This window comes from Oncorhynchus masou, chromosome 33 (assembly GCF_036934945.1).
Source record: "Oncorhynchus masou masou isolate Uvic2021 chromosome 33, UVic_Omas_1.1, whole genome shotgun sequence".
Taxonomy (NCBI): Eukaryota; Metazoa; Chordata; class Actinopteri; order Salmoniformes; family Salmonidae; genus Oncorhynchus; species Oncorhynchus masou.
Genome location: NC_088244.1, coordinates 18,293,217 through 18,315,942, shown reverse-complemented (window position 1 = coordinate 18,315,942; position 22,726 = coordinate 18,293,217). Strand labels below are relative to the sequence as shown.

Genomic DNA, 22,726 nt, shown 5'->3' with positions numbered 1-22,726 from the left:
GCTCACATGCGGATCAACACGATTACCTCCAACCGCCCGAAGCGGTTACTATTACACAACTGATCTGCTCAAGCACCGAGACCCCGGGCCCACCAACAAATTAGCCGAGATTTAGATTCCAGCCTTACATGATGGGATGAATACGGGCGTTTTTATTCCACTCATATTCCACACTCAGAATATTAATTTTCATTCTCTCCCCCCTTCTTGTGCGCTCTCTCTCAAATAAACGATAAAATGTCAGGTCTTTCTTTTGTTATCTTTCAACCTTTTTTATTATTATTAATAATTACATTCTGTTTTTACGTATTTTATACTATCAGCATCTGGTAATGCGACTGTAAGACTGCATGATGAGGGTGATAATATTGACACGGTGTGATAAAATAGTTCTGATGCCATCTATTTAACCTCTAGGATTGTCAGATTCTGACCTTCAGTTCAGAGAGGTTGTTGCAGTAAATGAAGTAGTTATGAGCTGCTGCTGCCACCCCAGTAGTTAGGAAGTCATAAAACATAATGTGAAAGCTGGCTTGACACCTAACTTTTTCAGCTACAAGGAGAAAGGCTTGTTTGTATATGAAGAGAACCCCAACCTGAGGTAATGTCTAACTTCCAACTAAGGCAGGTTGAGAATGGTGCAGGCCAGGAGAGACAAAGGGGTTGGAACAAACTGCATTCTCATAGTGAAACTCTACCCTCCTCCTCCCCTTTCTTTCAGTCATAGTCATGGAGGGGAGAGAGGCAGGCAGGGCTGTTGGTATTTCCCTGTGCCAAGCTCTGCACCCTGGCTCCATGCCCCCCCCCCCCCCCCCCAAACCTTCTGAGGATGGGTGTGTCCAGGTGATTCAAGGAGAGCCTCGGGACTGCTTAAAGGAGCAGGGGAGTTACAGATGACACACACACACCTGTAGTCATACACCTGTGTTTATCTAAGCTGTCCATGGACTCTGTGTCAACAGCGTTCTATTCAGCGCAGGTTTTTTTTTTAACAGTGATTAGAGTAGACCCTCACCCTTCCTCTAGTCCTCCAGGCTGAACTACATTATATGTCCTGCTGCACCCCGGATACAAGGCCTGTGTACATGTACTATCCACAATGCCAGGCAGTGTTCCACTGCCACATAGACTGTAAACAAGCAACCCATACACACAATGCCGAAAACTTCAGAAGGAAGTCACAGATAATCAATTGACTCCCATGTCTAAGTGATGCTCTCTCTCTCTCTCCCTCACACACACTACTGCTCCGAGAACAAGGACCTAAAATACCCTGTTTAGCTCTAAGGATTTTCCTAGGACCATTACATTAGTACTGAGCCAGCAACAGAGACAGAGAGGCTTGGGGTGATGAGTGCAAATTACATTCAAAACGCACAGAGAGACAGGAAACAAGCAAACTCAGACAAATCCTCCATCAAGTCAAGCAGGTACAAAAGATGTCTCATAGCTTCACAGCTGCCTGGACAGACAAGGCAATCGGACGCATAATTTAGGCTGTTATAAAATACTTTGAAATAGTTACTATTTATTATATCCACAGCATTTTTTCTCTCCAATCAAACACAAGAGTTGCATTTATGAATGTGTCTGTGAGACAATGACTGTGTGTGTTTCTGCCTCTTTGTCTCTGTCTTTCATTGACCCTCAATTATGTTGACAGTGTGGAAGATCGAGACAGAGTCAGAAAAAGTTCAATGGAACTGAATTTCTGATAATATTTCTGCAAGCTACTTGAGAGTGATGCTTACGTCTTTTCAGGTTGTAAATGTGTAGTATGAAAACTTGTGACCATGTACAGTATGTGTTTTAATGTATGATTTAATTTGAATGACTCCTACAGCCTGCATGTGCTTGCTACGCTATAGGAATGACCACAGCACATAAAGGCTACGCTATAGGAATGACCACAGCACATAAAGGCTACGCTATAGGAATGACCACAGCACATAAAGGCTACGCTATAGGAATGACCACAGCACATAAAGGCTACGCTATAGGAATGACCACAGCACATAAAGGCTACGCTATAGGAATGACCACAGCACATAAAGGCTACGCTATAGGAATGACCACAGCACATAAAGGCTACGCTATAGGAATGACCACAGCACATAAAGGCTACGCTTTAGGAATGACCACAGCACATAAAGGCTACGCTATAGGAATGACCACAGAACATAAAGGCTACGCTATAGGAATGACCACAGGAATGTGTATAGTGTGAATGGGAGAATGTGTTGCTGTGTGTTTAGCGTATGACCCGGGAATTACCCAGCTACGTTCCCTGGCTAACGAGATTACAGTAATCTGGTCCTATCACTGGGCCTGTTTCAGCTGACAGCCTAAAATCACCCAAAAGGCCCCAATGAGTCACCAGCCCAACACAGGAGTCCATCTGTCTGCCTGTGCGATATACGAGAGAATATCTACACTGAGTGTGAAACATTTTAAGGCCACCTGGGCTTTCCATTACATAGAAAGTTATGGTCGCTTATTGATGTCGCTTGTTAAATCCACTTCAAATCAGTGTAGATGAAGGGGAGGAGACAGGTTAAAGAAGGATTTTAAAGCCTTGAAACAATTGAGACATGGATTGTGTATGTGCGCAATTCAGAGGGTGAATGGGCAAGGCAAAAATATTTAAGTGCCTTTGAACGAGGTATGGCAGTAGGTGCCAGGCGCACCGGTTTGTGTCAAGAACTGCAAAGCTGCTGAGTTTTTCATGCTCAACAGTTTCCCATGTGTATCAAGAATGGCCCACCACCCAAAGGACATCCAGCCAACTTGACACAACTGTGGGAAGCATTGAAGTCAACATGGGCCAGCATCTCTGTGGAACACTTTCAACACCTTGTAGAGTCCATGCCCCAACAAATTTAGACTGTTCTGAGGGCAAAATGGGGGGGGGGGGTTGTTCACTCAGTGTCCATGTGGAAATGTATATCAGAGAGAGAGAGAGAGAGAGAGAGAGAGAGAGAGAGAGAGAGAGAGAGAGAGAGAGGGAGAAGGATTGACAGAGAACGAGAGGACCACTGGGAGAGACAGAAGGATAACCTAAGCCATATTATAGACACAGCGAGAGGTAGAGAACATGACAGACAAATAGTTAGAGGGGTACAGTACATGCTTCAGGAGGTCTAGAAACAAACATGGTTTGCTTTCCGGCACAGTTGAAGCCATAAGTGTTCTTTGTGAAATGTCCTTGAGCTGAGAGAGGGAGTTTGTCGGTCTGAAAACACAGAGACAAACAGTCACACAGAAATTCACAGCCTCATGTTAGCAAACATACCAGTAGTCAGACAGAAACAGTCAGGCAGGCAGTAGATCACACACCTTCCTGGAACAATGAGGTAGATGCATACCATTAGGACTTCTAGACTGAAACCCAATGGAAAAAAGGCTGTCCTGCCAGGAAGCCAAACACATCTACCTCTAAATCAGAACAGATCTTTCCTTCCAAAAAAAGGCATGTAAATAACACTGCAGCAGCAGGATAAAAGCAATCAGATTAAGACCCATATTCATTTCATTGATGTGATAAACCCTTGCTTATTAGCCCTAGCTCAGGCTTCTCATATGCTAATGTATAACCACAGAGGAGTCAGTGGGGAGCTTAGCACCAAAATACCTCCACTGGCTCCGGCCTCTCTCTGGTTGTCTAGACACTCAGGGATAATCCCCCACTCTGGGCCCTGAAAAGAGAGATCTGTATAGGGGTCGCTCTCCCTCTCCCTCAGTCTCCCCCTCTCCCTCCACCAGCATTGGGTTTCATCAGATCTGGAAGGACAAGAGGAGTGTACCCCATTCCAGTCTCTGTACAGTATGATACTATACACATCTCAGTGTCTATTTAACAGAGGAAAAAACAAATATTGCAGCTGTTATTGTTTAATAGAATAACTATCATGTGTCTTGTATTATTAGACAGAGGGGAGAGGAACAGTAGGAGACAGACAGACCATGTTTGGTGTATGTGAAGGGAAGAGAGAGAGGGAAGAACAGAGCACATGTGTCGGGGAGAGAAAGTTGTGAAGAGGCAGATGTTCCATTGGCTTTCACGCTGTCTTTCCATTTAAGAAGAACACCAAAGCCATAAAAATGAGAGCAACGTGGAGGCATACTCATACAGAGAAATCAACACACATACATTTCTAGCATACTAAGACACTCGGTCTCTCTCTCTCACTCGTGCATTCAAGTACATGCGTGTGTACACACACACATCATGTACACATGCCATACTCTTTCTCCGTAACACATCTCCACACACACAACCTCCTCTCACAAACCTCACATGTTTCTGCGCAGGGAGGCAAACACACCCCTACTGCTGCACATCTGGCAGGGGACACAAGCCCCTCTTTGTGCTGGGGATCTGGGAGTGTGCCCCCTGGTGGCTGACGAGAGTAACACAACCGCTTCAGGGGACCAGCATCTTCTCCTTTTAGCATACACACTATAGACAGACAAGACACACACTGGGACATATCACTTACGCAACATACTGGGTTGTAGGGCTATCTTGGTCATAGCGAGCAAATGTGTTTGTGTTCACATTGCAGATATCGCCTATTTAGTCGACCTACGTCAATCCCCCCTTTTCTCCTCTATCCATCCCGCTGTTTTTTCCCTCCTGTTCTTCCACTCCTATTTATATCTGTGTGCTCTCTCTCTCTGTGCCCTAAAGCTGGACCCCGGCTCCTGCCCAACTCAACTGGACTGGAGATGAAAGCTGACTCACTCACACATTAACACACACATGGCTGCACACACCCCTTATACACACATACACACCACACACACACCCTTTATATACACACACACCACAAACACCGCTTATACACACACACCACAAACACCCCTTACACACACACACACACCCCTTACACACACACCCCTTACACACACATCGCTTACACACGCACGCAAACGCAAACACACACACACACACACACACACACACACACACACACACACACACACACCCTATGGTTGCAGACATACATACATATGCAAGTACACATACAGTGCCTTGCGAAAGTATTCGGCCCCCTTGAACTTTGCGACCTTTTGCCACATTTCAGGCTTCAAACATAAAGATATAAAACTGTATTTTTTTGTGAAGAATCAACAACAAGTGGGACACAATCATGAAGTGGAACGACATTTATTTTTCAAACTTTTTTAACAAATCAAAAACTGAAAAATTGGGCGTGCAAAATTATTCAGCCCCCTTAAGTTAATACTTTGTAGCGCCACCTTTTGCTGCGATTACAGCTGTAAGTCGCTTGGGGTATGTCTCTATCAGTTTTGCAAATCGAGAGACATCGAGAGATGGAGAGCATTTGTGAACAGCAGTTTTCAGTTCTTTCCACAGATTCTCGATTGGATTCAGGTCTGGACTTTGACTTGGCCATTCTAACACCTGGATATGTTTATTTTTGAACCATTCCATTGTAGATTTTGCTTTATGTTTTGGATCATTGTCTTGTTGGAAGACAAATCTCCGTCCCAGTCTCAGGTTTTTGCAGACTCCATCAGGTTTTCTTCCAGAATGGTCCTGTATTTGGCTCCATCCATCTTCCCATCAATTTTAACCATCTTCCCTGTCCCTGCTGAAGAAAAGCAGGCCCAAACAATGATGCTGCCACCACCATGTTTGACAGTGGGGATGGTGTGTTCAAGGTGATGAGCTGTGTTGCTTTTACGCCAAACATAACGTTTTGCATTGTTGCCAAAAAGTTCAATTTTGGTTTCATCTGACCAGAGCACCTTCTTACACATGTTTGGTGTGTCTCCCAGGTGGCTTGTGGCAAACTTTAAACGACACTTTTTATGGATATCTTTAAGAAATGGCTTTCTTCTTGCCACTCTTCCATAAAGGCCAGATTTGTGCAATATACGACTGATTGTTGTCCTATGGACAGAGTCTCCCACCTCAGCTGTAGATCTCTGCAGTTCATCCAGAGTGATCATGGGCCTCTTGGCTGCATCTCTGATCAGTCTTTTCCTTGTATGAGCTGAAAGTTTAGAGGGATGGCCAGGTCTTGGTAGATTTGCAGTGGTCTGTTACTCCATCCATTTCAATATTATTGCTTGCACAGTGCTCCTTGGGATGTTTAAAGCTTGAGAAATCTTTTTGTATCCAAATCCGGCTTTAAACTTCTTCACAACAGTATCTCGGACCTGCCTGGTGTGTTCCTTGTTCTTCATGATGCTCTCTGCGCTTTTAACGGACCTCTGAGACTATCACAGTGCAGGTGCATTTATACGGAGACTTGACTACACACAGGTGGATTGTATATATCATCATTAGTCATTTAGGTCAACATTGGATCATTCAGAGATCCTCACTGAACTTCTGGAGAGAGTTTGCTGCACTGAAAGTAAAGGGGCTGAATAATTTTGCATGCCCAATTTTTTAGTTTTTGATTTGTTAAAAAAGTTTGAAATATCTAATAAATGTCGTTCCACTTCATGATTGTGTCCCACTTGTTGTTGATTCTTCACAAAAAAAAACAGTTTTATATCTTTATGTTTGAAGCCTGAAATGTGGCAAAAGGTCGCAAAGTTCAAGGGGGCCGAATACTTTCGCAAGGCACTGTATATGAATGTATGCTTACATAAGTAGCTTAGGCTACCCATTAATGAGCACACATATCCATTCAGTATAGATGACGAATGTTATGTACTTTAATTACAGTGTCTTGATCTATGAATGTCTTGATTTTTGAGTGACACACTCAAATCCATACACTCTAGCCAGGTCTGTTTGTGCTGTAGCTAACTGCAAATGGTCTGACAACAAACATGACAGAGGAATTGGCAAAAAAAAGATCTACGTTACATACAGGTTATATTACAGTCAAACTCTCCCAGTGACTCCAATATAGCCCACACTATCCTAGACACCAGTGACAGCCCAGAGTGACATATACACACTTATAGCTCATAGCACTGAGGGCAGATAACTGCAATCCCAACTATAAACAGACATGCTGACGCACCTGACTAATGCCTATAGATACATGTACAGACACCATGGCATTTCACAGCTGGCCGGATATACTGCTTATTTTGGACAGACTCACAGATATGCACAGTAAACATATAGAATCATCAAGAGAGATTGAGTGTGTATTGCACCATTAATGGACATACGAACCTGCACACGTCAACACCGCTAAATGCATTGGCACATAGGCTACCCTGAGCGCCATTGACTACTTAATATCAGCTCAGCAAACAATGAAGTATAAAGTAGAATCATCTTTTAACAGTGACTGACCTGGAAAAATCACATACTATGATGCAGAGTCTTCCCATATCTTATTGCCATCTAGAGGCCACCTCTGACGCTCTGCACCTTTTCTGTCTGGGTCATAGAGAATAATAGGGATATAACATATGTCCCATTTCTCCAACTAGAGCCCTCTAACTCTATTGTCTAAGCATACTACACTGATGGAGAGACAAATACAGGGGATCAAAGGAGTGGGATTATCCACAAATAGACTTATTCAAAATGTGTGCATAATCTCCAAACAACACTGACAAAGGAAAGTAGTCCAAAACCTGTTCATTTCAGTATAAAAATGAACTGTTACAGAGTCTGTGTAGTGGTCCATTAATCTAGAAAAGATATGATAAACACACGGTTTCTATGTTTGTAGTTCATATGTAGAGACGGCAGTGGGAAAAGACACATACCTATAGAGCTTCATTCACAGACAGAAATCGCAGTAAAATTAAACACCAGCCTTCAGTTTAGAGCGGAACATAAATGTATGACAGATAATGTGAGAAGTCTGGTTCAGAGTGAACTCTCTTTTATAACGTGTATCACATTTATAGCTCTGTCTTACATCATTCTACAAAGTGATCAGGAACAATCTCCACTGACAGCGACCTTGGTTTGCAGTTAATCATGTCATGAACCTGAAGAGAACAGGTAAAACAGTCAGACTCATAGCCTAGTTGCTCCAGAGAGGTGTGCAAAGAATGACACACATTCAGGTTAGCTTCCTGAAATAACATGAATCACCAACACATAACTTCTACTGACCTCACTCCACCTCCTCCTTTACAGACATTTTCACCTTTCTATTACACATTTTGTGAATTTTCTTGTTTATTCCCTCTCCCTCCACCTTTATCTTGACCTTCTCCTCCTCCTCCTGTTTCAGAGTGTGTGTTTCTTTCAGCTTCTGGAACTTCTTCAGGTCGGAACAGAACAACACCTGAGAGAGTGACAGTCAAGCTCCATTGACATCAATGCATGATTTATTGAAAGTTCAAGTTACCGGTGTCTCAAGTTGGATGGATAGATTAGAGAAAGAGAGTGAGAGAGAGAGCAGAGAGAGGAAGTGAACAGATGCGTTGATGGGATTCTGACCACCAGTTATTTTTCTCACCGAGTGTGCCCAACCAGCATAAGGACCCCACAGCTGCCTGAAGAAGTCCCCTGTGCAGAAACAAAATCAGTCAATTAGTGATTGGTAATATTCAGAAGGACACTGTTAAAGCCTGTTAAACACATCCTTGTACCGTGAATCCTCACCTATTTGACGGTGGACCTTGTCTGTGAGGCTCTTCTGCCCGTTGCCCGCCGCACAACTGTAGTCTCGTTTTGCGATTTGCCACACGTGTGTATCCACAGGCACAACACAGGCCTTTTCCAGAGACATCAGACACACACAGTCTGCCACCTACAAGGGGAACCCAGGTAACACTTTCTATGCTTGTGAATAATACATGTGTAGTCAACCTGGCCTCAGAGCATTTAGTATTATTCTGTACGTAAATCCGAGACAAGTTAAGTTTCATTCATTTGTGGATGTGAATTAGTCATTTCGTATATGTTACAAATTACAAACGATATTATGTTACAAATTTGCAAAACAGACAATATGTTGTGAATCTGGAAAATGTATGATATGTTACGAATTCTAGCTAGGTGGTTAAAGTTAGCTAGGCTAAGGGTTAGGGTTAAGTTTAAGAGTTAGGTTAAAGGGTTAAGGTTAGGGGAAGGTTTAGCTAACATGCTGTGTACTGTCGGTGCAAATTAGCTAAAAAGTAGTAAGCTGTTGAAAAGTGGCTAATTAGATCAAATTCTAGAGTTGTCCGTGATCAGATTCAAACTTGCGACCTTTGGGTTGCTAGACGTTCGCTATACATCCACCCCTACCAACCACCCTAAGTAACTATCCGTCTTATGTAACCATACCAGACGTAACATATCATACAAATTTGAGTGTCCCGGATTTAGTTTTATTATGTTATGCACCCTTAATTGTCCTGAAGGGTTGAGGCATACCTTGGGGCCTACCCCGGGCAGGGTGCGCAGTGCGTCACGTGCCTGCAGGTAGGGGGCACTGCGGAGCCCCTGGAGCCAATGGGGCCCACCGTGAGAGTCCAGGATCTGTCTTGCACTCTGCTGAAGGAACCTGGCCCTGTACCCAAACCCCAGGTCCCTCAGACAAGCCTCCACACTGTTGTCTGTCAATCATATCAGAGGACATGTCAGAGCCCAAAACATTTGAAAAAACAAAGGATTTGAAAGAGAGAGATAGACAGATGTCAGACAATCAGACAGAGTAGTGTTGGTGTTAGTGGAGGTGGAACCTGCGAGTGCATGCAGGGAGGGGAAGTCGTGGTAGCTGGTCTGGTCCAGCTGACACAGAGGGGTGCCCAAGGACTGGCACAGCCTCTCCACCATGCCCTGGATACGAGAGATGTGGTTGTTAGAGGTGCAGATGAAGGAGAACAGGCACTCTGTGGGGTCCTGACGCAGCATACGCACACCTGGGGAAGAGACAGAACACACACACTGTAAAGTATGAAATGCACATGCACGCACACACACAAGAGACATAATAGATACACAGTATTACAAACACAAACCAACTTACCTGTGAAGATCTTGGCAATGCTGTTAAAGTGTGGGTCGGCTGCTCCCCAATCTCTGTACAGATCCCCCAGCTTCACCTTCAGCTGGAAATAATCATTCAGCAGCTCTTCCTCCTTCCTGTCTGGGGTCACAGCCACTGGCTCCCCCTCTTCTTCCTTCTTCACCTCTATCACTCCCTTGGATCTTTTCCCTGACCCCTTTGACCCCTGGAGCAAGGAACCTGCCCTCCGCTTCCTCCCATCCCCTCCTATGGTGTTGGGGCTATTGTATGTGTGGTACCATAGTGTGTCGTCTGTCTGGGTGAGAGTCCACACTCGTCCCCCCATCACTCCGGTCCAGTGGCCATCCCCTGTCTCTCGCCAGCTGGCAGGGAAAATGGGGAGGGACAACAGAGGGATAGGATAAATGGTTTGAGAGGTAGTGAGTGAATTAGAGATCATTTCAATACTTGCTAATGCCTTTGGTAGAGCCCTGGGTCATGTAAGACGTGGCCTGCCATTGCTCTATAGAATCAGCGAAGCAGTGGTCAAAGGAACTCACCGGAAGCTCTGTCCGCAGCCTAGTGTGAGGTCCAAACGGAGCTCTGATCGTGAGCAGGCCAGGGAGCGCCATGACTTGGTCCCCGCCGACAGTAATGCATGCTGGGACATAGTGCTGGATCACTCACCACATACTGTAGTATCAGAGATATCTGATGAGATGAACAGTGGAGTATATCTGATGAGATGGATAGTGGAGGCAATGAACTCTTCGAAATAAGGGTTCGTCGCCTGTTCCCATAGGAGAACAATTATCCTATGGGGACAGCTGAAGAACCCCTTTAGGTCATAGATGGCACCTATTTTTCTAAGAGTGTAGCAACAAAATAAAATAAAATGTTATTTGTCACACTTTGTAAACAACAAACTAACAGTGAAAGGCTTATTTACTCACAGGCCCTTCCAAACAATGCAGAGAAAAAGGATAAATAATAGAATAAATACACAATGAGTAAGGATAATATGGCTATATACACGGGGTATCAGTATCGAGTCCATGTGCAGGGGTACGAGGTAATTGAGGTACATACATATAGGTAGAGTGACTAGGCAACAGAACAGATAATAAACAGTAGCAGCAGAGTATGTGATGAGTCAAAAGAGTTTGTGCAAAAAGGGTCAATGCAGATAGTTAAACAGTTAACCAATAGCTACCTGGACTAAATATTTAGCAGTTTTATGGATTGGGGGTAGAAGTTGTTCAGGGTTCTGTTGGTTCTAGACTTGGTGCATCGGTATTGGTTGTCGTGCGGTAGCAGAGTGAACAGTCTGTGACTTCCTCATCCTCTGACAACGCCTGGTATAGAGGTCCTGGATGGCAGGGAGCTCTGCCCCAGTGATGTACTGGGCCATACGCACTACTCTCTGTAGCTCCTTGTGGTCCAATGCCAAGCAGCTGCAAAACCAAGTGGTGATGCAGCCAGTCAAGATGCTCTCGATAGCAGCTGTAGAACTTTGAGGATCTAAAAGTCCATGCCGAATCTTTTTAGCCTCCTGAGGGGGAAGAGGATTTGTCATGCCTTCTTTACAACTGTGTTGGTGTGTGTGGAACCATGATAATTCCTTAGTGATGTGGACACCGAGGAACTTGAAGCTCTTGAACCCGCTCCACTACAGATGAGTCGATGTGGATGGAGCCGTGCCCGACCCTCCATTTCCTGTAATCCACGATCAGCTCCTTTGTCTTGATGACAGTGAGGGAGAGGTTGTTGTCCTGGCACCACACTGCCAGGTCACTGACCTCCTCCCAATAGGCTGTCTCATTGTCAGTGGTGATCAAGCCAACCACCGTTTGTTGTCAGCAAACTTAAGGAGCGTGCGTCGCCACGCAGTCATGGGTGAACAGGGAGTACAGGAGGGGACTAAGCATGCACCCTTGCAGGGCCCCCGTGTTGAGGGTTAGCATGGCGGATGTGTGTTGCCTACCATCACCACTGGCCACTAGGAGCGCCGCCTCTGGATGTACATATTCTTGTTTTCTTATGGCCCTATACAGCTCATTGAGTGCGGTCTTACTGCCAGCTTTGGTTTGTGGTGGTAAATAGAAAGCTACAAAAACTATAGATGAAAACTCTTGGTATATAGTGTGGTCTGCAGCTTATCATGAGGTATTCTAAAGTGAGTAAAACCTCAAGACGTCCATAACATTAGAGATTGCGCACCAGCTGTTGTTAACAAAGGGACACACACCTCCCCCTTATTAACCGAAGCTGCCATTCAGTCTTGACGATGCATAGAAAAAACAGCTAGGTGTGTCCATGTCCTTATTCAGCCACAACTCGCTACAGTCCTTCAGGTCTTGTTGATAGGATAGTCTTGAACTGAGCTCGTCAGTTGGTGCTCTAGTGATTGTGGCTACGTTCACCAATAATGGATGGCAGTGGCTAATTATTTACTCACCAACATAGTCTTGTCACATAGAGAAATCACAAGAGAACCATCTTTGACTCAATGCATACAAAGTGCACACTACCATCATCAGTTTTTCATACAATAAAAACAGTGGAGTTAAGATCAGAATTAATCTTAGATTGTTAGGCAATTACTGCACCCACACTGCTCACACGCGCCAACGAGCATCTGCGTTGCCAAGGGGTAAACTATAAGTCTTTCCCATTTCTGACGCAGATCGCGCTGCAAGTTCTGCCTCTTCCATCTCATCATTGGTTTATAGAAGCAGGTACCCACTTGCCATCTCCTCATTGGTTATACCCACGTGGGTGATTGAAAGACAAACTGTTTTACCGGTCGTCGTGGTAATACTATGAATGTTTAGATGCCAATCACCATATAAGTTCAAAGATGAAAAAGCCTGGAAGGCGGAGAGATGACTAGAAACAATTTGGTTGACCGTTTTATGTGTGGATTAATTGTCGGAGTAGAGGACCTAGTCCATTTCAGGTAAAATAACAACTCAATGTTTATATCCCAGGACAAATTAACTAGCATGTGCAAGCTAGCGAGCTAAATTGCCATACATGTATGATGCTTTTCGACCTGTCCCCAAATTAATGTAATTGGTTCAGAGTTTGTTTTGATATTTTAACCTGCGTGTCATTGATCGCGTTTGGTGTGGGGTACAAAATAAATGTATGCACAATGGCACACACACGCAGCCAGTTTGGGTTCCGTGTAAGAATGAATCTGTCAGTAACGTTAGCCAGTTAAAAAAAAAAATTCACCAGTTAGGCCAGTTGAGAACAAGTTCTCATTTACAACTGCAAACTGAACAAGATAAAGAAAAGCAGTGTGACACAAACAACAACAGTGTTACACATGGAATAAACAAACGTACAGTCAATAATACAATAGAAAAAATCTATATACAGTGTGTGCAAATGAGGCAAGATTAGGTAGGTAAGGCAATAAAGTTGTATGGCATTGAAGCTCGTCTGGAGGTTAGTTAACACAGTGTCCAAGGAAGGGCCAGAAGTATACAGAATGGTGTCGTCTTCGTAGAGCTGGATCAGAGAATCACCAGCAGCAAGAGCGACATCATTGATGAATACAGAGAAAAGAGTCGGCCCGAGAATTTAACCCTGTGGCACCCCCATAGAGACTGCAAGAGGTCCAGACAACAGGCTCTCCAATTTGACACACTAAACTCCTTCTGAGTAGTTGGTGAACCAGGCGAGGCAGTCATTTGAGAAACCAAGGCTGTTGAGTCTGCCGATAAGAATGTGGTGATTGACAGAGTCGAAAGCCTTGGCCAGGTCGATGAAGACGGCTGCACAGTATTGTCTCTTATCAATAGCGGTTAAGATATTGTTTAGGACCTTGAGCGTGGCTGAGGTGCACCCATGAGCAGCTCGGAAACCAGATTGCATAGCGGAGAAGGTACGGTGGGATTCGAAATGGTCGGTGATCTGTTTGTTAACTTGGCTTTCGAAGACCTTAGAAAGGCAGGGTAGGATAGTGTCTCCACCTTTGAAGAGGGGGATGACCGCGGCAGCTTTCCAATCTTTGGGGATCTCAGACGATACGAAAGAGAGGCTGAACAGGCTAGTAATAGGGGTTGCAACAATTGCAGCGGATCATTTTAGAAAGAGAGGGTCCGGATTGTCTAGCCCAGCTGATTTGTAGGGCGCCAGATTTTGCAACTCTTTCAGAACATCAGTTATCTGGATTTGGGTGAAGGAGAAATGGGGGAATCTTGGGCAAGTTGCTGTGGGGGGTGCAGGGCTGTTGACTGGGGTAGGGTCAGCCAGGTGGAAAGCATGGCCAGCCATAGAGAAATGCTTATTGAAATTCTTAATTATCATGGACTTATCGGTGGTGACAGTGTTTCCTAGCCTCGGTGCAGTGGGCAGCTGGGAGGAGGTGCTCTTATTCTCCATGGACTTTACATTATCCCAGAACTTTTTGGAGTTTGTGCTACAGGATGCACATTTCTGTTAGAAAAAGCAAGCCTTTGCTTTCCTAACTGCCTGTGTATTCCTAACTTCCATGAAAAGTTGCGTATCGCGGGGGCTATTCGATGCTTATGCGGTACACCACAGGATGTTTTTGTGCTGGTCAAGGGCAGTCAGGTCTGGAGTGAACCAAGGGCTATATCTATTCCTTGTTCTACATTTTTTGAATGGGGCATGCTTATTTAAGATGAGGAAAGCACTTTTAAAGAATAACCAGGCATCCTCCACTGACGGTTTGACAGTGATGAGGGATGGTAGTTTGACCACAGACCCATTACGGACACAGGCAATAAGGCCGTGATCGCTGAGATCCTGGTTGAAGACAGCAGAGGTGTATTTAGAGGGCAAGTTGGTCAGGATGATGTCTATGAGGGTGTCTGTGTTTACAGATTTGAGGTTGTACCGGTAGGTTCATTGATAATTTGTGTGAGATTGAGGGCGTCTAGCTTAGATTGTTGGACAGCCGGGGTGTTAAGCATGTCCCAGTTTAGTTCACCTAACAGTACGAGCTCTGAAGATAGATGGGTGGCAATTAATTCACATATTGTGTCCAGGGCACAGCTTAGGGCTGAAGGTGATCTATAACAAGCACAACGGTGAGAGACTTGTTTCTAGAAAGGTGTATTTTTGGAAGTAGAAGCTTGAATTGTTTGGGCACAGACCTGGATAGTATGACAGAGCTCTGCAGTAGATTGCAACTCCGCCCCTTTGGCAGTTCAATCTTGTCGGGAAATGTTATAGCTCGGGACGAAATTTCAGGATTTTTGGTGACCTTCCTAAACCAGGTTTCAAACATGGCTTGGACATCCGGTTTGGCAGAGTGTGCTAAAGCAGTGAATAAAACAAACTTAGGGAGCAGGCCTTGAACCCTCGACCTTCCAGCCCGAAATCCAGCGCGCTATAGACTGTGCCCCAAAAGCATGCTCGTGCGGCAGAGTCGATATCTGCGCTTATAAACCCAGGGTCGTTACAGTATACTGATTACTTCGGCTCTTGCTCTGGTAATAACTAGTTAAGTTAGTAGTTAGCTAGCTAGTCTACAGGCTACTAATTAGGTTAGCTCCACATGCTGAGTCACCTCAAAATCATAGTAGAATAGCTAACATATTACGCAAATCTATGTTAAAACTAGCTTGTCATTACAATAAGTTATAGCTTCTTACTTTGAGAGCAGATGTTTACACGTATCTTCACTCCCTGGATGTGTGTGGGCCTATAATGACTTTCCCGGTGTTTGACTCTTGTGAATGGAAAATAAAAGATTACGCGGAGTGACCTTTCTTCTTTGACTAACATACTATATTTGTCACTAGGTTCTTACATTAACAGCCAATTTGATGTATTAATGATTTTTCAGGAATTACTCAAACTTATAATTTCATTCGTCTACTGTCTGATGCAACCAACCAACACATTTGTGAAACTCCTCTCCTCTCCTCTCCTCTCCCCTCCCCTCCTCAGGAGCCTCCTGATATCAACACAACCAACGATTGGCTCTTTGAGAGAGCGTAATATAACGACTGCAACAAACACTATTCATGATTGGTCCAAAAGACGCGACATGATTGGTTCATATGACTGTCCTTTCATTCTTTCCGTGATTATGAAGTACCCCCGCCCCTCCAGACAAATGATTTTTTGCAACGTGTTTGGCTGGTGTAAATTGTAAAAGATGGCGGATCCGGTGACACTATTCACTTCTATCGGGCTAAGTGAGCAGAAAGCGAAGGAGACTTTGAAAAATGATGCCTTATGTTCTGCCCTAAAGGATGCTATTGCACAGGTATGACTTCAGAGATTGGGAAAAGTATTCAATCTTTGCAGCTCGGGCGTGGGTGTATATGACTGTATTGACAGGATCATAAATCCTCTAACGTTAGCTAGTTTAGTAAAGTTAGTCATTTCACTGACTCTTTTTAGCTGTGGCATTTATTTCAGTCAGACAAGTTCATCCTTTGATATGAGTCTGAGTGAATACATTCATTCAAACGTATTATTGACAAATCAAGAATAATAGTGACAAGAAAAGACCTGATAGTTCACTGTAAATTTTCACATACACATGTTATAGGCCTGCCCCTTTGAATTTTCTTTGGAGTCCTGTTTCTAGTGTACCCTGTCATTAGAACTCATCTTACCCTGACTTGCCCGGCTAAAAATAACCCAGATCTCCACTGTACTGCACTTGTTCTTGAAAGTAGCAATCCAGACTATTCAATTGACAGCTTTTCTGTCAGTTCATCTCCAGGTCTAGTCGACTCTGGGACTTGGTATTGGTCCAACACGGGTTTCAATAGTGTTAAGTGGTGTCGACATAAATAACACTATTTATTCCAACTGGTTGATTTCCACAGGCCCAGCGGGTGCTTGGGGCAGCAGGAGTGGACAAAGCGACAGGGACCCTTCTGTACACAATGACCTCTCGTCTTCGAGACCCCAAACGCCTGGGCTTCCTCACAGATCACATTGCTCAACGCAAGATCTGTACAGAGCTGCAACTGGCGGGTAGACAAACACACATTTCCTGACATCACTGATTAATGTAGTTGACTGTATGTCATCAGCATTTTGTCTCGTGGCCATTTCTGTCTGTCTGTCTGTCTGTCTGTCTGTCTGCCTCTATCTCTCTCTCTCTCTGACACACACACAACACTTTGATTTTGGCTCCTCTCGCCTCTAGCTGCTTTGGAGTTTGTGAAGAGCCATCCCCAGGACCCTATCAACCAGCAGGAGTTTGAGTCTTTGTGTGGAGTGGGAGTGGTCATAACACCAGAGCAGATAGAAGACAAGGTGAGGACATGAGCTTATTTTGACCTGGAAAAACATCTGGCTTTAGCCCTAAATAGAGGGCTTAGAGATTTCCTGTTTACCCATAATGCTGCATGCAATTTTGTTATGTTGTAAACATAGTCTCTGTCAAGTGATGATTATTAACAGTTGCTAGGTAGTGTGAGGGGTTTGACTAACAGTGGTATGTTACAGGTGGAAAAAGTAATCAAGAAGCACAAAGACCAGCTGCTGCAGGAGAGGTACCGTTTTAACATGGGACTGCTCATGGGTAAGAATACAGCCCTGATAGACTATTGATTACCTCTTCTGGGACTGGAGGAAATTAATATCTGTGTTGGTAAGGAGGAGAGGATGTCAGTCTCATTGAGAATGCCTCTGTCTTCACAGGGGAGGCTCGTGGTGGCCTGATGTGGGCTGATGGGAAGATGATCAAAAACGAGGTGGACATGCAGGTGTGTGTAACAATACATTTATGTTTGTCCTCTGAAGGCATTGTGTATATCAACATAGATATACTGTACCTCAGATGTGTGCTTATATTGTGACCCTGTTCCCTCTCAGGTCCTCCATCTCCTTGGCCCAAAGACAGAGGCTGACCTGGAGAAGAAACCCAAGGTAACATTTCACACAGCTCAACATAGCTGTCTATAAAATAAATGTGCAATCATATTTCACACGCAAAAGCGCAGATCATTTTACTAATGGATCGATCCATTATGTGACTGCATAATCGCATAGAATTTACTCAATTAATAACTCCTATGTGCAGGCTCAGAAGGCTAAGGCTCCAGATGGTGAGGTGAAGGAGGAGCTCACAATGAATGGTAATGACCTGGGGACTCCACATAAAGCTGCTCTGGGTTAAGTGGTCAGGGGTGTTGACATACTTTTGTGTGTGTGTGTGTGTGTGTAGGGGAGTTAAAGATTGAGGGCAGATCGCTGATGGATGAGCTGAGAGGAGTGGCCTTGAATTTCCACAAACCTGGTGAGATGGAGAGACACTTCATCCATGACCAATTTAAGTTTACTAGCTTGTAACCCTGACCTGTTTCTCCAGGAGAGAACTATAAAACAGAGGGCTATGTGGTCACTCCTAAAACCATGGACCTGTTGAAGCAGCATCTGGAGTTCACTGGAGGACAGGTATGGAGATAAGGGAATGTCACAGGTGGAATGACCAGAATGCATTTAAGGTTCATACTGCCTGCAGGTGGAACTGTTGATCACTCACTAAATGATCTCTCTTGGTTTTTCTCTCGCCTGTCTATATTACTGTAGATTCGAACTCGTTTCCCTCCAGAGCCCAACGGTATTCTTCACATTGGTCACGCCAAAGCCATCAACTTTAATTTTGGCTACGCTAAGGTATGGCCCTGACACACTCCACACACCAGCACCACTCTTAACCACTACCAGAAGGCTAAGTATAGCTTATTGGTAAAGGCTAAGGGTTGATTTCATATGGGGTACTTGACAGAACCCAATTGTGTGTTGCCCTCTTTTCATATCTCCTTGTCCTCTCTCCCTCCTCAGGCTAACGATGGGATCTGCTACTTGAGGTATGATGACACTAACCCAGAAAAGGAAGAGGAGAAGTACTTCACTGCCATCAAAGACATGGTGGAGTGGCTGGGTGAGTGTCCATTGTACAATTTTACCCTAACATCACAACAACACTGGCAAAGCATCCAGAGAATGGTTTAGCACTGACTGGTAATGCCATGCCATAGTCAACCATAACACACTGCAACATCTGTATGTGTGTGTCTCAGGTTATAAGCCTTATGAAATCACTCACGCCTCCGACAACTTCCAGAGACTTTACGACCTGGCAGTGGACCTCATCCGTAGGTGGGTGACGCTATCTGTGTTTCTCTTTATTCTCATATGTGTGGAACAATTTGCATGTGTGTGTCTGTGTGTTTGCTCATCTCTCTAGGGGCCATGCCTACGTGTGTCACCAGCGGGTGGAGGAGCTGAAGGGTCACAACCCGCCCCCGTCGCCATGGCGAGAGCGTCCTGCTGAGGAGTCATTGGTGCTGTTTGACAGGATGAGGCGGGGCCTGTTCGCTGAGGGAGAGGCCACAGTCAGGATGAAGATAGTGATGGAGGATGGCAAGATGGACCCCGTGGCCTACAGGATCAAATACACAGCCCACCATCGCACTGGGGACGCATGGTAACACACACACACACCACAGTGTTTCTTCTAACAGTTCAATATACTCATCACAGTTCTACCCCCTCCTGCCTTTTTTCTTCACAGGTGTATCTATCCTACCTATGACTACACCCACTGTCTGTGTGACTCCATTGAAAACATCACCCACTCACTCTGCACCAAGGAGTTCCAGGCCAGGTATGCTGTGTGTTGTAGTAATTTCTGGGTCAACTTTCCTTTTAAGTTGTTGGTTCTTTAAAACCTTTGATTCTCTTAACATGCTTGTGTGTGTCCTTCAGGCGGTCATCGTATTTCTGGCTGTGTAATGCTCTGGACGTGTACTGCCCTGTGCAGTGGGAATATGGCCGTCTGAACCTCACCTACACCGTTGTCTCCAAGAGGAAGATCATCAAACTGGTGGAGGAAGGAACTGTCAGGTCAGCATTACACACATGGACACAACTATTTGTTTCTATGGCCAAACTGTAGTCTTGGGCAATACACCGTATACCAGGGTATTTTTAAAAGGTATGATCCAGCTCAGGGCTCCATCTATGCATTTGGTTGGCTAACTTGCTAGCTAAGTGGCTAGTTGTCTAGATCAAGATCCCTGTTGCTTAAATTGTTTTGTTTTTGTTGTTATAGCACCTTGCGTGCACATACGGTAATAGCGTATGATGGTATGAAAATCTAGATTTCTCCCAACCAAACTATTTGTTTCCAGAGCCAAACTACATTATTTGTGCCAAAGTAACTATCTGTATGTGAGAGAGACTTCCACTGACGGTTTGTGTTTCGCAGGGACTGGGACGACCCTCGTCTCTTCACTCTGACTGCTCTGAGGAGGAGGGGCTTCCCATCTGAGGCCATCAACAACTTCTGTGCGAAGGTACGGGATAGGGAGACGGTGGAGTAAGCAATACTATTGTTTGAATGTTTTATTCCATCTTGCCAGGTTGGAGTGACTGTTGCCCAGGCAACGATGGAGCCCCACATGTTAGAGTCGTGTGTGAGGGATGTGCTGAATGATCACGCCCCCCGAGCCATGGCCGTCCTGGAGCCCCTCAAAGTCACCATCACCAACCTGCCTGAGGGCATACGGGTATGAAAACACTCACACAATCACTTTTGCTTCAAGAATTAGTGCGAATGCGAACCATTTATTTATCTCCTCTCCTAGAATGATGTCCGTGTGCCTGACTTCCCAGCCAATGAGTTCATGGGCAGCCATGTTGTTCCATTTACACGCACCATCTTCATTGAGCAGAGCGACTTTAGAGAGGTAGGTGACAAGTTGTGTGGGTCTTAGTGCCCATGCTCTCAATACAAGGTCTGTGTACTTTGTAAGTGTGTGTGTGTTAACCCTGCTGCTCTCACACACAATCTCCCTCTGCAGGTGATGGAGAAGGGCTACAAGCGTCTGACCCCAGATCAGCCAGTAGGCCTGAGGCATGCTGGCTATGTCATATCTGTACAGAAGGTCATCAAGGTGAAATGCTTCTCTCAGATTGAAAGACTACAAAAAACAAAGAACCATGTTGACTATGAACCTACAAACATGCCTGTTTGTCCTGGCAGGATGTTAGTCTTCTTTCTGTCCCCCACACCTTCTGTCTTCTCCCTTTCCTCTCTCTGATTCTCTCATTTTGCTATTATCTTCTGCTTTCTTACTCTGTTTCTCCCTCGCTCTCCATCTCTCTCAGGATGCCCAGGGCAGGGTGGTGGAGTTGGAGGTGCATTGCTGTAGTTCCAATGAGGCTTCAGAGAAACCTAAGGCCTTCATCCACTGGGTCAGCGAGCCCCAGAAGTGTGAAATCCGTCTATACGAAAGACTGTGAGTCACTGAAAAAGCTTTGCGTGTGTGTCTGTGAGAGAGACACGTCTGTAAATATATCTGTCTGCTAGGTATGGAATGATTTCTCTCTCGCTGTCAATTTTTTTCCATCTGTTACAGATTCCTTCACAAAAATCCTGAGGACCCGTCTGAGGTGCCCGGTGGCTTCCTAAGTGACATCAACCCTGTGAGTGTGTCTAAGTGTTACTGTCATGGACACACACAACCTCCGCACATACTGATTAAGGAAAGGAGACCAGGAGAGGATTCTTGAGTTGCACTCATGTCAAAATGTTTCCTATGTCCTCTCTGTCCCCCAGAACTCCCTGCAAGTGATTGACAGTGCCTTGGTGGACATCTCCGTGAGCAAGGCAAAAGTGTTTGACAAGTTCCAGTTTGAGAGAGTGGGCTACTTCGCACTGGACCCAGACAGCACAGCAGACAAGGTACGGTCCAGAAACTGAATAGTTGATTGACACAGGTGGCAAAAAGGAGTGAGAACTGGGGTGTTATTACATTCTACATTTCAAAGTAAATAATTTAATCTTATGAAATTGGTGACCTAAGAGAAATTTCCATAGAGCATGAGCCAGAGGGTAACGGCAGCTTTCCTCTCCCTGCAGCTCGTCTTCAACAGAACGGTCACCCTCAAAGAGGATCCCGGGAAGATGTGATTGGGCGGAATGAGATCAAGCTGGACTGCCTGCTTCCCATGAGCCCTCAAACATGTCTGAACCCCAAATCAACCCCTGTCCCCTACACCTGACATGATTTAGATCTGAAAGTATCAATGGGTGTAAGCAATGTTCCATCTTGATAGACCTCTGATAGGCTTGGACTTTTTGCCATATTGAATAGACCTATCCAATCCAGATCTACAGATGTGCTTAGGAGTTGATTTGAAATCCAGAATTGTGGTTTTTGGGCATCTTTCAGTTTAGCATTTGCACAGACTTGGAAACTGTCGCAAGGTACCTCCTTTTGAGGACCACAGCTCATTTATAATTGGGGTAATAAGGGTCTTACTGTAAGTTTGTATGATGTGAACCCATCCTGTCAAGCTCTGAGTCCATAGTCAAACTTATCATCATCAAGCTAAGCTCTGCTGATCTCTCACAACATAGATGCTTATAAATGCAACATTTGGTGACACATTTGAGAGGAAACCATGAATAAAACCATGAAAAACAATTGTAAAATAGATATTACAAAGTGTCTGAGTCAGTGTTGACCTTGGGTTAATGTAGGTGTGTTTCTTAATCAACTTTAACAGTGAAAGTTAAATACAAAAATTTATTTTAAAAAGCAGTGAAAGGGATGACCACTCACTCTCGTACTTCCACACAATCCACTTAAAGGCACACTTGCATTGTGGGAGGAACACAGACCACTTTTTGAGGAAGTGGAGTGCATGCGAATTAACTCTTGTCTGCCCAGAGCTGTCCCAGCTCCACATGAATAATTGGCACATTTCTTGTGGTCTCCCTTATGAGAACTAGGCAAGATACCAGTTAGAAGCTCTTTAAAGTGGACTGGGGCAGATGCTGTTTCTAAAACTCAGTACCCACAGTCATTATT

The 22,726-nt window shown here is 44.7% G+C and overlaps 2 protein-coding genes across 3 annotated transcripts; one reads left to right on the top strand and one right to left on the bottom strand.

Moving 5' to 3' along the window:
• Positions 1–7,565: 7,565 nt before the first annotated feature.
• Positions 7,566–15,814, bottom strand: ogg1 (8-oxoguanine DNA glycosylase). 2 transcript variants are annotated; one of them, XM_064956624.1, is made up of 8 exons: positions 15,527–15,814; positions 10,454–10,630; positions 9,915–10,276; positions 9,628–9,807; positions 9,320–9,501; positions 8,564–8,711; positions 8,418–8,467; positions 7,566–8,243 (listed from the first exon to the last, which is right to left on the bottom strand). In XM_064956624.1, exons 2-8 carry the CDS (start codon positions 10,561–10,563, stop codon positions 8,070–8,072), a joined length of 1,206 nt encoding a protein of 401 aa, XP_064812696.1. In that variant the 5' UTR covers positions 10,564–10,630; positions 15,527–15,814; the 3' UTR covers positions 7,566–8,069. The 2 variants fall into 2 exon arrangements, with proteins under 2 accessions (XP_064812696.1, XP_064812695.1); XM_064956623.1 differs by having other exon boundaries at positions 10,454–10,604.
• Positions 15,815–15,981: 167 nt separating this feature from the next.
• qars1 (glutaminyl-tRNA synthetase 1) lies at positions 15,982–22,360 on the top strand. Its single transcript, XM_064956622.1, has 23 exons — positions 15,982–16,146; positions 16,718–16,868; positions 17,044–17,153; positions 17,346–17,421; positions 17,541–17,605; positions 17,715–17,768; positions 17,923–17,977; positions 18,067–18,138; positions 18,211–18,296; positions 18,432–18,518; positions 18,687–18,786; positions 18,926–19,004; positions 19,093–19,332; positions 19,420–19,512; positions 19,614–19,751; positions 20,116–20,203; positions 20,270–20,416; positions 20,495–20,596; positions 20,711–20,803; positions 21,018–21,148; positions 21,269–21,335; positions 21,469–21,594; positions 21,772–22,360. Exons 1-23 carry the CDS (start codon positions 16,036–16,038, stop codon positions 21,820–21,822), a joined length of 2,322 nt encoding a protein of 773 aa, XP_064812694.1. The 5' UTR covers positions 15,982–16,035; the 3' UTR covers positions 21,823–22,360.
• The last annotated feature ends 366 nt before the right edge of the window (positions 22,361–22,726 follow it).